Here is a 14,216-nt window from a genome sequence, read left to right as displayed (position 1 = left end):
GACTTGGCACAGAGGTGGAGGCCACCCATCCTCACCTACCTGGGTGGTGCTGGGAGTGGCTGGACAGGGACTGCAAGCCAGTCCCCGCTCCTGCAGGGCCATGGTGCAGAACCAGTGCAAACAGATCAAGGCATTGCTGGACCACCTGCTGCCCAGTCTGCAGAGCCAGGAGGAGCGGGATAGGAAAGCAGCCATCTTCATCTTCATTGAGGTAAGGTGGAATATGGGCATGGAGCCTTCTAACAGCCTAGCACTCATCCTCCAGCCTCTGCAACCCCAGAACTGCACCCCCCGCCCCGCCCAGACCTCCCTCCAACAAGAGGCTATCCAGACGGCCCCCAGCTCTGCAGCATTCCACACACTTCACTGTTGTCCAGGGCAGCGCCACCAGATCCCCTCAGCCTGTAGCTAACACCCTCCCCATCCCCACTAAGACACTTCGTGACTAAGAGCCCAGCAGGCCCGGCCTGGTTCAATTTGAGAATCCTTTCTCCACCTGGCTGAGGGGCCCTGGGTGCAGATCAGACAGATGAACACAAATGAAGCCCTGTCCTGCCCTGACATGACTCACCCCACCATCCCCAGGCCTGCAAACGCAGCAAGGGAGGCAGGCAGGGCTGAGGCATGGTGGCTTCTCCACTGCAAGCTCTGGGCATTTGCAGGGCTTAGAGGTGGGGGTCACCTTCGTAACAGCCACTGGTGACCAGATGCTTTTCAGCCAAGCCTGAACCTCCTGCCAGCTCCCACCCAGGCAGCAAGATTTCTGGGGAGCCCTCTCCCTGGGCACAGCCAGCTGTTGCTATAAGATGGCCCTGGCCTTGCTGGGTAACATAGACTAGACCCTTCCCTCTTGGGCCTGTTTCTCCAAGTGTACCTGAAGGATTGGACAGGTAGATTTCAAATGTTTGCGACCCCAGGGGGTGCTGGCCAATGTCCCCCACACCGCCCAGCTAGTGGCCCCAGAACCGCTAATAGGGGTGCAGCTTCCCGGGAGAGAGGATGGAGTCTGAGCCACCGCCCTCTGGGACCCCCAGTTCCTTTACAGCCCCATCCTGCTGGAGGTGCTTTCCAGACAGCAGGCACTGACCATCCTGGCCCAAGGCCTCGAGGACTCCAGCCCCAAGGTTCGTGTGTTCAGCCTGCAGGGCCTCGGAAACATCCTCTTCCACCCGGAGAAGGTGAGCAGGGCGCCCGGGTCCTTGGGCCGGCATGCCCTCTCCATCCCCTCCAGCTAGTACTGTGGCCGGAGACGCCTGGCATCTCGAGGGTGCCAGTATCTCCTCCCCAGGGACCCATCCTGTCACAGACCTCCAGGTGCCCACCAATAAGCCAGCTGGTGGGCTCCCCACACCAGGCCCAGACTGGACCCCAGTATAAGGGGACTCAGCTACCTCTGTGCCTCTACAATAGATAGGACATGAGTTCTTACAGAGACTGTACCAGCCTGCAGTCAGCCTTGAGCCCTTTGCAATTCAAGCACAGTGGTGTCCTTCTGGCACCCTCACAGCAGTGACCCTCACAAGTCAAAAGCCAGCTAGTCAGAGGCGTCCTCACTGTCAGGGAAGGGAGAGCTTTACTTTGCTATCTCTATCTGGGGGAGACATGTCCAGCCCCCATTTCTGTTGCTGTTGTGGAAGCTGTTAGAAACACTGGCTCTTCGGGGTTTGCAGGAGTGTGTGGTCATGAGGGGAGCCATACAGGGACAGTTTCCAGAGAGAACCCAAAGCTTCTTTACCCTCAGTCTAGCTCATGCCACTGCTGTTTAATTTGTAGATCTCCAGATGAGTTAGACGAGCCCATCATGAGGGTCTCCCGGTCAGCAAAACCCTTCCCACTGCACGCCGCCCATAGTAGGCACTCAAGAATTGAGGTGCGGACAGCATTTGCTCATCAGTGTTTCCATTCACCCACCCACCAACTGACGAGCCACCCTTCCGTCTACCCACCAACCTTCCATGTACATCTACCCACACATCCCTCCATCCATCCACCTACCCATCCATTCATCCACTCAGCCGTCCACCAACCTTGCATAGATACATCCTCCATCTTCCTATCATCCCACATAATCATTTATCCATCCATTCACCCACCTATCCATTCACTTACCCATCCATCCATCCATCCATCCATCCATCCATCCATCCATCCATCCATAAATGTATACACACACCTCTACGGACCCATCCACTCGTCTACTTCTCCATCTACCGCCCATCCTTTCACCCATCCACTATCCACTTACCTTCTATCTATCCCTTCATTTAGCATTTCTCCATATTTCTAGAAACTCATTCTCCCCACCCCCAAATACCCATATACCCAACATCAACCTATCCACTCACCCATCCACCCTCACATCCTTCCTCTACCCCATTCATCCTTTCCTTTGCCTACGAACTCATCCACCATTTGTCCATTTATCCCCATCCGTCCATCTACCTATCTAGCCATCCACCCATTCGTCCCTATACCGACTCACTCATCCATCCACCTATCCATCATCATGTGTTGCTTAGCACGTGCTTTCATTTGTTTAGACAAGTTTTGGGCGGATCTTACTGATGTCGTAATGTTAAAAATTAAGTCCATTCTCAGCAACTGAGCCATCGAACTGTAACACCTCTTCACACTCTTCCTGGACACCTGTAGGGGCCAAATGCACCAGGACATTGGTCTTTGCTTAAAATTTGTAAAGGAAAAGAAAAGTTAACGTGGTTTGGACACATGGTTGATCAAGAGCACAACTGCTGGAGGCAGCCAACCGTGCTTCCCAGTGATGATCTAGAGAATGTGGACAAGGAGGGGAAGGGGTAGAGATGCCAGGATGTAGGCACAGGGCGGGTGCCCTCCAGCCCCACACCCTCACCCCCTGGTCCACAGAGAAGCCTGCTCCGCAGACAGATCCCATCGTTCCTGACCGGCTTCTTCCAGAACAGCGAGCCCATGGTGGTGGGCGTCATGAAAACCGTGTCCGATGTGCTGCACTGCCTGGGAGCTCAGGGTGCCGGGGCCCCGAGCCTCAGTGTTGCCGTCAATGCCCGCTCCTTCTTCGATGATGTGAGGAGCGTGGGCCCGGGAGGGGGGTGTCCCATTTGGCCCTCCCATTCGACCCCAAGGAGCCCCACTCCCCTCTCACTGTGGGGGGCTCTGAGGCCAGGGAGCTGCAGACCCCCAGGCCTTGGGTGGGCTGGCCTGCTAGGTACCCATCTTGCTGAGTGCCATCCAATCCAGCCGCTCTCCAGCCCCTCCACCTCTGCAGTCCCCTAAGACAAGCTATGTTTGGAGAAGCTGTCTTCCTTTCATGAGGAAAATGGGGGTGGGGGCAGTGGAGCGTAAGTTCTGTACCCAGCTGGCTTTGGGACACTGGATTGAAAGGGTACAATCACTGGGTGTGGAAAACAAGCTGCCCTGTTTATGAGGACGGCCTGGGGTACCATGGCCTGGGGCCCTGCCTGACCCTGGGGAGGCCTGGCTTTTCTGGATCCCTGTCTAGAGGGGAAGGCCTGCCCTGCCCAGGGCCCCTGCATGAGTGGGAAGAGTGATGCTGCCCCGGAGTTCTGGGCCTGGCTGGGAAATCCCTGCCAAGGGAACTCAAAGACGGGAAGGCCCCAAGTTAGGGGACACTGGGACCTCCTCCAAGCCCCTGCCTCACAGGAGCGGGACAAGATTCGAGCAGCGGCCATGGCACTGTTTGGAGATCTGGTGGCGACATCAACAGGCAGGGAGCAGCGAGGCCTCCGGACCCAGGTATGCCAGAGCATGCTGTCTCTGCTGCTGCATCTGAAGGACCAGTGCCCGGCCGTCGTCACGGTGAGTGAGGGCCGCAGGTGGTGACGTGTACGCGCACACGCACAAGGGTACAGACGGACGGATTCATGCACCCACCCATGTGAGTGTGCACATTTGCACACACAAATTCCTACCTATGTGCACACATGCTATGGGGCCGTGCTAGCCTGGCAGGCCAGACCTGTCTTCTCCTTTCCCTGTACGTGGCATGCGTAGGGCTCAGAGACACTGAGCTTGTACACAGGCTAGAACACTCCCCGCCATGCCTAGCTTTGGTGGCTTCCCTGTCATCTAGGAAATGGACACACTCACTACATAGCTGGAAGGAGCCAAGATAGAGCTATACACAGTCCAGCCTGAGGCTGGGGGACTTGGCAGGATCTCAGCCTCTGGTCACTGAAGGGAGGAGGTAGACTCCAGGCCCAGACCCGGAGGGCAATGGTGACATGCCCCCCGGCTGGCCCCACAGGAAGCCAAGTTCGCCTTCTATCGCTGTGCGGTCCTGCTCCGCTGGCCGCTGCAGCACACGCTGTTCTGCACGCTGGCCTGGGAGCGCGGCCTCAGCGCCCGCCACTTCCTCTGGACCTGCCTGGTGAGCGGCTAGGGTGCCGGGCTGGGTGTGGGGGCTCAGGCTGCCCACACTGTCCCCTCCCTGTCCTGGGGAGGCCAGGCCAGCCCCAGCCCAGCAGTGACAAGCGGGCTTCCTGTGGCCAGATGACCCGCAGCCAGGAGGAGTTCAGCATCCACTTGTCCCAGGCACTCAGCTACCTGCACAGCCGCCATCACCACATCAAGACGTGGGCTGCACTCTTCATAGGTGGGAGTGGGCGCTGGGGAGGGACCCTGGGGCCCGGGGACACTGGGACGGGAGGATGAGCCCCCAAGAGCTGTCTACGGCCTCCCACAGGGTACACCACCTGCTACCACCCCGAGGCTGTGTCCCAGATGACAAATGACATCGACGGAAAGCTACTGTTTTGCAGTAAGCAGTCCCATCCTAACGCCCCGTGCCAAGACCCATTTCACAGATGGCAAAAGCCAGGCCTCAGAGATCAGAGGCTCCTCCAGTGCCTCCCCAGCCCCAGCCGGGGACCCAGGCCTCCCACCAGGTCTCCACACACACACACTGAACCCTGCCAACAGTGCCAGGGCTCGAGGAGTAAGCTGGTAAATACAAGGGAGGCCTCTCCTGCTACAGTGGGGACTGGGGTGTAAGTGCTGGCTCATGCCTGCCCTGCCAGGCTGTAGGGGCCGCTCCACAGCCAGGTCTGGTGACCTGCCTCAACGCCCCTCCCTGGAGCTGTCATGGGGCCGCTCCACAGCCAGGTCCCCTCTGACTTTGTCTCTTCTTCCCTCCTTGGAGCTTTCGAGGAGATGAGGAAAGACCCAGAACCAGGCATCCGGGAATTTGCCACAAGACTGCTCTCCTTCTTCCGGGAGGTGTCAGCCAAACCCCAGGACTGACTTCCCGGCGCCTCCCCCCTGCCCTCCTCCCCGGCCTGACACCACTCACCACAGCTTGGGGGCGCAAGATTTTTCCATTTGAAAGAAAAGTCTAGATTCAACAAAGAACTGTGGACCTGTCCACTGTCGTCTGTGCCCCCATCCCATTACCCATGGGCAGTGAGGGTGGGACGTCTGCGTGAGCCCCTCCACTCCCAGAGAGAAGGTCAACTCTGAGTGACCCCCACGGCACCCCCACCTCTGCTCTGCCTCAGCCTTGGAGCTATGCGGAGGCTGGTCTCCCCACAACCCCTCCCCCCTCCTGAGTGGTCAGGGCTGCCCCAAGAGCCGGCAGGCGAGGCCCCTCCTAGCCACGCTGTGTGGCTGAGACCATGGCCCTGGCTATTTGGGCCCCAGCGGTTCCATCTGTAAAATGGGTAATGACCTTGGGTTGACCACGAAGGACCGAGTGCAGGGGAGGGTGCTGTCCCTCGGCCTGGGCTTCCTCCTGGGGCGTGGCAGCTCCTTCCTTTGTCTGTGTCCCCCCACCAGGCTTCTAACAAGAACCCAGCAAGCCGGATGGGCCAGCCAGCTCTCCCTAGCACAACACCCCAGCAAAGCCTTCCCCCACCCCCAAGCATCCCCACCCCTCGCCAAGGCCCAGTAACAGCCCTGCTGGACAGAGACCCTGGCTCCTTGCACAGACGGACCCCCAGCCCAGCCTCCCTCCCTAGACTGCTCTGCGGTGCCCGGGTGCACTGCACAGAGCCAGCCTGGGCCCTGGGGCTTGGACAGTACACACAGTGGCCTTCCAAACCACACAGCAGGAGTGGCCCAGTTCCTAGGCACATTCAAGAAATTAACGAGTGGGGCTCGTTCGTCCAGCACTCCAATGTGGGTGGCTGCCATCTTCTCACACTGTCGCTCAAGCAGAGCTACCTGAGAGCTTTTGGGGTACTCTTGCCTCCCCATGGGTCACCGCTGACCTCACGGTTACCAGCCTCCAAGCCTGCTGCTGGGCACCTGGCCGGGGTCTTTCCTGGATCCAGGAGCAGTGGTACCAAGGCTGTCTGCACAATAGAGTGGTCTCTCGGAGTGGGCTTGCTCTTAGCCCCCCTGGCTGCCCTCCAGTGCCCTGGGCCACAGGCAGCAGGCCCACCTGTGGCTCCATCTACACCATTCTGGTATCACACTTCACAAAAGCCTGGCCCTGGGCAGGCCTGGCCCCTCTGACTCTGAGGCAGGCACCACAGTGTTGCCCAATTGTGTGGACAGGCAGACCCTGGGGATGTAGCACTTAGTAGGTACTCAGACACCCAAAACAACACCAGGCCAAGCCAGGCCTGACAAAGCAGGTCTGGGATGGAAAGGGGGGCTGTGTCCCCTTTTGTCCCCCTTCCAGGACCTGAGAAAGCTGCCACCTCCCCAGGCCACCCGAAGACCCCTGAGGCAAGTGTAGGTGGCAGAGGCCTGGGGGCAGGATGTTGCCTCTGGTGAATGTCCAACAGGGGAAGGAATGGAGATTTCAGGGACTCAGAAGGACCTTTGCAGGTACCTGGTGACCTGTGCCACTGCAGGTGGGCCTGGAGGACAGGAGTGTCCAGGGTAATCCAGAGTCAGGGTTTGGTGGGTGGTTTCCTGGGCCTGTCCAAGACTTAAAATGCCACCAAGAGGAAAGGACCAGCCCCAGGGGCCCTGGGCAAACAGCCCACCCATCCTACCACACACAGCCAAGGCATGTAGGGCTGGGCCTTGCCACCAAGGGGCGCTGTGGGAGCACACAGCAGCTAGAGCAGTGGCCTCCCAGGACCCCAGGACCACCAACCCCCAACTCCCAACTGGCCCTGCCTCCAGTATCCACATGCAGCCACGGCTCCCATTTTATTGCCTTCAAAGGTCCAGAGCATCTGACGCCCCAGGATCCAATAATGAGGTGCCGAGAACAGATGAGGGGTCGCCAAAAAGGGCTAGCCCAGTGGTAAAAAACAAAAAATAAAAAACAAAACACTACGCCCCACAACAAGCAGGCCAAAGAGGGTAACCTGCAGCTAGGGGGTGCCCTCAAGTCCAAGACGGGGCCGACCGGCCTCAGAGGCAGCTGTGGACACTGGGGGCACACGGGCAGAGCTGCGGACGGACAGCAGGGCAGGGAGGCCGCACCCAGCTAGGGCCTCCCCGGACATAGGCTCATTCGCGGAGCCCCAGGAGAGACTGGGAAGGCGCCAGGTGGCCAGGACGGGAGCGCAGAATGGGCACAGCCATCTCGGAGCTGGGCCTGCCGGGGTCCTGCGCTACATGACGCAGCATTTGGTCTTGTGTGCGTGCGGGTCTTTGAACCGAAGCCTCTGCTTGGGCCGGTACTTCTCCAGGTAGGTGAGCTGTTTGCTGTTGATGGCGCCACGGCGCTTCCTGCAGAGAGGGAGATAGGCAGAGGGGGTCACAGATGGAGTCCCCACATGAGGCCGCCATAAGACAAGAAGCCTAGAAGTTTCACAGGAGGTGGCACCAGGCTGAGAAGCTGGTGGCTGCAGCTCGGGTTACCAAGGGGGTAGAGGTCTTGAGTAGCTCAAAAGCCAGTGCAGGGAGTTTGGCCTAGTGGTTAAAGTGCTTGCCTAGCATGCACAAAGACCCGGGTTCAATTCCTCGGTACCACATACATAGAAAAAAAAAAAAAAAGCCAGAAGTGGTGCTGAGGCTCAAGTGGTAGAGCTCTAGCCTTGAGAAAGTCCAAGGACAGTGCTCAGGCCCTGAGCTCAAGCCCAGGACTGGCAAAAAAAAGTGTCCCCGAGGGTGGAGGCCTTGAGGTGGAGCTCAGGTGGTTCTGCCCCTCAAGAGGCAGGCCAGGCTGCTAGGATCCATCCCCCTGCCCAGTGAAGGGACCCTGAAGCTGGAGGACATCTGCAGAGGATGAGCCACTGAGTCACCAGGCAACCTGAGTAGCCTCAGGCCAGGGAACCACAGAGGCAAAAGCAATGGAGCACTGAGGGCAGAGTGGCTTGACAGCCTTGCCGTCTCCCACCCTGGAGCCCTCAACCCCTCCCACTGCCAGATGCCACCCCCCTGTGCCCACACCCCACACTCACACCCACACCCAGGCCCTCAACCCCTTCCACCCCACACCCCACACCTACACCTGAGCCCCCTACTACCCCTCTCACCACCAGGCACACACGGACTCCTGTACCCACCCCCACACCCCACAGCCAGGCGGCCCTCAACCCCTCCCACCGCCAGGCACTCACTGCCGAATGAACTGGATTGCATCTTCATACTTCATCCCACTTTCAATGAGGGCCAGCGCCACGAGGACAGGAGCCCTGCAGGCATGTGACAAGGGCTGGTCACTGAGCCCTGAGCCCTCCAACACACCGCCTCTGGAGACGCGGGACACAGTGCTCCAGGGCTCTGACTCCTCAGTTCCCTAAGCACCCCCAGGGAGGCCCAGACCAAACCCCAGCTTCCCTCCAGGGTTTCTCCCTCCTGGCTGCCACAGCCTCTCTGTGCCTCCACGCCTTGCGGGTAAATTGTTGAGAAAGCTTAGACCCATGTCCAGGCCAAGCGTGGGAGGAGAGCTTGGGCGCTCACGACACTGCTGGTCCTCCATGTAATGGGTGATTCTCCAGCCTGGCTCGTTTCCATCCAAGCCAGCTGGGGGCTGCTGGCGCAGCTCGGGGGACATGGGGACTCTGTGTCCAGGGAGGGGCAGAAGGGAGTGAGGCTAGACTCTGGAGGCCCTGGCAGGCTATGCGAGGGCTTGCCGGGAGCCTGGAGTATGGGCATCTGACTCGGGAAGGCGGGTGGATGGGAAGCCAGGTTCAGTGTGAACTCCGGCACCAGTGCCTGCTCACTCCGACCCACCACTCCTGCCTGAGCCCCACCCACAGCTCACCTCCCCAGGCCTGCCACGCAGTGCACGGCCACGCAGCTGCCTGGGTCATCGCAGAACTTGGCCTTCAGCAGGCTCAGCCAGTCTTCCACCACCTTGCCGGGTGGGGGTGCCCCGTCATCAAAGGGCCAGTCCTGCTGAGGGACGAAGAGGCTGAGAGGGACGAGTCCGGGTGCCCATGCTCAGGCCCTGTGAGGGCCCCCAGAACCAAGCTACACAAAGCACCTCAGAACCCTCTTCATTTCCTGTCTCCTTCACCTCTGGGGTCCTTCCTGCCCCCCCCCCACTCTCTCTAGAGCCTCATGGCCACCTGCCTATGGAATCAGGGCTCCACTTCTGGTTTTTTGGTAGTTTATTGGAAATAAGAGTCTCAGAGAATTTCCTTCCTGAACTGGCTTTGAACCCCACTTGGAGTGTTGAACTCTTGGCTCCTCAGATCTCAGCCTCCAGAGTAGCTAGGATTATGGGTATGAAACGCTAGCACCTGCCCTGCCTGTGGGTTTGGTGCCTCAGTCTCTCCTGTGGACCAGCAGCAGCTCAGGAGGCTCTGGGTCAGCAAGAACACAGAAATGTGCTGTCAGGGTGCCAGAAGTGTAGCCTAAGTTGTAGAGTGCTCGTCTGGCATGCACGAAGCCCTGGGTTCAATCCCTCGGTACCACCTATACAGGAAATGGCACTGCGGCTCAAGTAACAGAGAGCTAACCTTAAGCAAAAAGTGTCCAAGGACAGTGCTCAAGCCCTGAGTTCAAGCCCCAGGACTGGCAAAAAAAGAAAAGAAAAAAAGAAATGTGCTATCATTCCTTTCTTTAATTTTAATAACTCTTTACTGTAGAATAACTCAGGATGTCAGTTCTAGTAACAGAGTTGATAACTATGCGAGGAAACGTAATTTGGATTATAAAATTTTTGTTTCAATCAGACTCCTTAAACAGAGAGCGGGGGGGGGGGGAGGGGGGAAGGAGGAGGAGGAGGAGGAGGAGGGGAGGGAGGGGAGGGAGGGAGGGAGGGAGGGAGGGAGGAAGGAAGGAAGGTGCTGTGGTGGTCTGCCACTCTAGCCCAAATCCGTCCTGCTGCACAGGAAGGAAAGGTATCCGCTAAGAGGCACTTGGTGCTTGCATCTCAGACCTTTCAAAGCTCCCACACGAGACCAGGATCCTGAGGCAGGACTCGGCCCAACCTGGCTGACCCCAACCCACCCAGCAGTGGTTGGTTACGACTGCAAGAGGGTCCTTACACAGGAATGGCTAAACACCAGGCTGCTGGGGCCTGCGGCCAGGGGGCCCCATGTACCAGGCTAGAACAGGCCCTTCGGAGCCAGCTTGGTGCCTCCAGGCCTGCCGCCCACCCCACAGAGCTGCCTCATCCTCATCCCCAGAGCCGTGGATGCCAAGGAAACAGCCCCAGGGGCCGTCCTCACAGCCTCCGCGGAGGGCCTCCCCAGATGCCCTCTGCTGCCCAGCTACAGGCTCTAGGCAGCTGGCGCGGAGAGGCTGAGATGAGGCCCCTGGGACACGCCAAGCACAGAGGAGCCAGGCGCCAGTGCCAGCTCGGAGGATGGCTGCGAGCGCTGGCCAGTGCCAGCTCGGAGGATGGCTGCGAGCGCTGGCCACGTCTCAGGCCCTCTGCACCAGCGGGGCCGTGGCCGTTGGAGGACACTCTTCAGGGAGGCCCTCTGCACTTGAGCGTGGGAAGGCTTGGCTCTCAGGAGTCCAGCCAACACTCACTCAGGGGGCGACCCACCTCCTTGGCTAGACCTGGAAAAGGCCTGCGGAGGGGCACCGTGCTCCAGGCCCTGGGTCCCAGCTCGCCTCCTCCCAGTGCCCACATGCCTGTGACCCCAGGGCGAGGGAATCTAACCACAGAGGGCACTCCCAGGGCTCGCAGCCAGGGCCCCCCCGGCCCTGCCCCCTCCACCCCCCCGGCCCTGCCCCCTCCACCCCCCCCCGGCCCTGCCCCCTCCACCCCCCCGGCCCTGCCCTCCGGCTCCCTCACCACCACGGTGATGCCGTCCTTCTCCAGCGGGGCCTTGTCATAGGTCACGTCACATACGCGCACCACGGTGGTGGCCCCATACTTCTTCAGGTCCTAGCAGGGTGACAGGAAGGAGAGGGCTGGGCAGGGGCTCTGGACTGGGACCAGGGCCTGCTGGGCCTTCCCTCAGCCACAGGAGGCCCGTGGCCCGGCAATGCTGGCACGGAGGCTGGGCTACAGGCATGGTGGCTGCTGGGGCTGCTGCCACTGTCCCCTCACCTACGTTCACTCCAACCCACAGCTCCACGGCTCACAGAGCCCCTTCCTGTGCCCTTCCTCCCATGGCTCAGGACCTTGGGCCTCAGCAGCAAGGTTCTTCCTTCCAGAAGCTTCTGGAGTCCCAACAGAAACAGGACACCCCCACAGGCGGGCCTTGTGTCTGCAGCCCCTCCCAAGCTCCACTGGAGGGCTGGCCCGTCACAGTCCTGCATGGTGCCAAGCGGCCGGCCTCAGCAGGCAGAGCAGCAGCCGCAGGGGTCACGGGGAGTGGGGCCCTGTGTGCTGGGGAAACCCCGTATGGAAGCAAAAGGTCAGGCAGCTCACAGCCAGACACCGGGTATTTATACCCCATGGCCCAGGCCAGCTCCACCCCACCTGCTCTGGGCTGATATTTTGGGAGTGGTGAGAAATCACTGGCCTTGCAAGTCATGCGATGGTGACACCGGACACAAGGCCAGAACCCAAGTATTCTGAGAATGCAGGGAACAGGGCACTGACCTCCCCAGCCTTCGGATGAGGAAACACCATCCTGCCCGACTCACCACCAGTCCTGCTCACACACTAAGCCTTGACCCTGCTCACACACTGAGCCCCAGCTGTGATCACACTCAGATCCCTCATCCTGCTCACACACTGAGCCCTGACCCTGCTCACACTCTGAGCCCTGACCCTGCTCACACACTGAGCCCTGATCCTGCTCACACTGAGTCTTGACCCTGCTCACATACTGAGCCCTGATCCCTCTCACACACTGAGCCTTGACCCTGCTCACATACTGAGCCCTGACCCTGCTCACACACTGAGCCCTGACCCTGCTCACACTCTGAGCCCTGACCCTGCTCACACTTTGACCCGACCCTGCTCACACTCTGAGCCCTGACTCTGCTCACACACTGAGCCCTGATCCTGCTCACACTGAGTCTTGACCCTGCTCACACACTGAACCCTGACCCTGCTCACACTCTGAGCCCTGACTCTGCTCACACACTGAGCCCTGATCCTGCTCACACTCTGAGCCCTGACCCTGCTCACACTCTGAGCCCTGACTCTGCTCACACACTGAGCCCTGATCCTGCTCACACTGAGTCTTGACCCTGCTCACACACTGAACCCTGACCCTGCTCACACTCTGACCCCTGATCCTGCTCACACACTGAGTCCTGACCCTGCTCACATACTGAGCCCTGACCATGTTCACACACTGAGTCCTGATCCTGCTCACACTCTGAGCCCTGACTCTGCTCACGCACTGAGCTCTCCTCATCCTAGCAACACTCTGAGCCCTGGCATATCACATACTGAGCCTTCATCCTCCATCCTTGTTACACTCAGTTCTAGTGTGGTCACTCTCGCTGCGGGGCCTCCCAGCCCAGCTGGAACCTCTAAGGTATCAGCAGGAGGTGCAGTCCTTCCTTCTCTGCGGGGCCTCAGCTCACTGGCCAGGGTCCAGGCTTCCTAAGAGTGGGATGCGCTCTCCCTCCTCCGTATCATTCTCCCTGCTTTGAAGATGACAAGCTCCCTGGGCGCCCCACACAGCTCAGGCTCTGCAGGCCTCCACCTCCAGCCAGCAGGAGTCCCACAGTGGCCACCCCACATGGCCCTGCCGGCAGTGTCAGTCGCCGTCCGGCTCAGGGTTGACACACACATCTGCTCACATCTGCAAGGTGTGGCCCGCAGACAGAGGTACCCACTGCCTCTCCAGGATGCCTCTTCTCCATGCCCTTCTCCACAGCACCCTCTTCACGGCCATATGTGACTCTCGCCTGGGTCCTCACACTGACCTCTGAGCCTGGAACCACTGCTGCCTGGCCTAACCCAAAGCTTCCCAGAGCCTGAGGGCTCCTTACAGCCTGACTGGCTGTGTAGCTGACCTTTTCTCTCCACCTGCCTATGGGGCTTTCCATGGAGGCAGCCAGAGCAGGGCCTCTGCAGGGGCCGCTGCCATGGCCCGGGCACTCACTGCTCGGGGCCCACAGTCTACCCCATCACTCTCTAGGGGCCCATCTGGCCCCCAGGCCCCATCCCCAAGCACCCAGATCCCGCCACAGGAAGGGGCCCTGCCCTGGCGGGGCCTCACCTGGATGAAGGTGCTGAGCGTGGCGTTGGTGGGGTTGTGCGTGATGAGGAAGCGCATGTTGCGGTAGCTCACCTCCACCGGGGCGGGGCGGTTCAGGCGGGCCATGGCTCTTCCAGGCGGGTGGGGGGCCGGCAGGCCGGGGGCTGCAGAGAGGCCGGGGGCCCGAGCCTGCAGAGGCCCGCCTGCCCCCCAAACGGAGTCGAACGAGAGCCCCGTGCTTGTCCAAAGACAAAACAAAAAGAATCACTCTTTTAAAATCTCATCCCCACCGCCACACAACTGTTGTGGAGATTCCTGGGGGGAGCGGGAGGGGGCGCTGCCCTGGGCTAGATCATTCTGAAGGGAGCCCCGCTAAACCGCGCAGGAGAGGGAACAAAGGAACCCCACGGCAGACTGGGCAGTTTCACGCTCCCGTGTCAGAGCTGGTAATTACAAAAGGGGAAAAAGTTAAAGGAATGACAAAAACGAAACAAAAACCCCAAAGCGACTGTGGCTGCCAGTGTGTGTCCAGTGAGGCAGTGTCCCTGCAGTGCCCCCTCTGCATGGGCAGACAACGAACAGCCCTCTTCGCCCAAAGCTGGGGTCCAAGGCACCCAGGACCCAAAGGAAGACTGAGCCCTGGGGCAGGTCACAGGCAGCCGCTGCAGCGGGCGGCCTCTATCAGGTTATCCCATCGGGGTAGGGCAAGTTCTGAAGGGTGACCCCAGGCTCAGGCGGCAGAGCTGGTCCTAGGCCTGGCAGACACCATCGGCAGGCAGGCTGGCAGGC

General features: G+C 59.9%; 2 protein-coding genes across 3 annotated transcripts in view; one reads left to right on the top strand and one right to left on the bottom strand.

Moving 5' to 3' along the window:
- Positions 1 to 5,269, top strand: part of LOC150059301 (maestro heat-like repeat family member 5) — a 37,818-nt gene extending 32,549 nt beyond the window's left edge. Inside the window, exons 23-30 of the mRNA XM_090339480.1 lie at positions 97 to 211; positions 1,035 to 1,178; positions 2,884 to 3,060; positions 3,658 to 3,813; positions 4,262 to 4,384; positions 4,507 to 4,609; positions 4,700 to 4,774; positions 5,156 to 5,269. Of these exons, the coding sequence (XP_090195606.1) occupies positions 97 to 211; positions 1,035 to 1,178; positions 2,884 to 3,060; positions 3,658 to 3,813; positions 4,262 to 4,384; positions 4,507 to 4,609; positions 4,700 to 4,774; positions 5,156 to 5,256 (994 nt within the window). The 3' untranslated portion in view covers positions 5,257 to 5,269. The remainder of the gene's footprint in view (positions 1 to 96; positions 212 to 1,034; positions 1,179 to 2,883; positions 3,061 to 3,657; positions 3,814 to 4,261; positions 4,385 to 4,506; positions 4,610 to 4,699; positions 4,775 to 5,155) is intronic.
- Positions 5,270 to 7,103: 1,834 nt separating this feature from the next.
- Ptp4a3 (protein tyrosine phosphatase 4A3) lies at positions 7,104 to 13,807 on the bottom strand. Of its 2 annotated transcripts, none has more exons than XM_090338736.1 (5): positions 13,449 to 13,807; positions 11,114 to 11,206; positions 9,125 to 9,258; positions 8,478 to 8,552; positions 7,104 to 7,644 (listed from the first exon to the last, which is right to left on the bottom strand). In XM_090338736.1, exons 1-5 carry the CDS (start codon positions 13,551 to 13,553, stop codon positions 7,527 to 7,529), a joined length of 525 nt encoding a protein of 174 aa, XP_090194862.1. In that variant the 5' UTR covers positions 13,554 to 13,807; the 3' UTR covers positions 7,104 to 7,526. The 2 variants fall into 2 exon arrangements, with proteins under 2 accessions (XP_090194862.1, XP_090194863.1); XM_090338737.1 differs by having other exon boundaries at positions 9,125 to 9,255.
- Between the last annotated feature and the right edge of the window lie 409 nt (positions 13,808 to 14,216).

The sequence above is a fragment of the Megascapheus bottae genome, chromosome 9 (genome assembly GCF_031878675.1).
Source record: "Megascapheus bottae isolate mThoBot1 chromosome 9, mThoBot2.hap1, whole genome shotgun sequence".
Taxonomy (NCBI): Eukaryota; Metazoa; Chordata; class Mammalia; order Rodentia; family Geomyidae; genus Megascapheus; species Megascapheus bottae.
This window is presented reverse-complemented; position numbering and strand designations above follow the sequence as displayed.

Coding starts and splice junctions, on each gene's coding strand:
- Ptp4a3 (XM_090338736.1), bottom strand. CDS start 13,553: ATGGCCCGCCTGAACCGCCCCGCCCCGGTGGAGGTGAGCTACCGCAAC. Junction 11,207..13,448: donor CGCTCAGCACCTTCATCCAG/GTGAGGCCCCGC, acceptor TCACCCTGCTAG/GACCTGAAGAAGTATGGGGC. Junction 9,259..11,113: donor AGGACGGCATCACCGTGGTG/GTGAGGGAGCCG, acceptor TTCGTCCCTCAG/CAGGACTGGCCCTTTGATGA.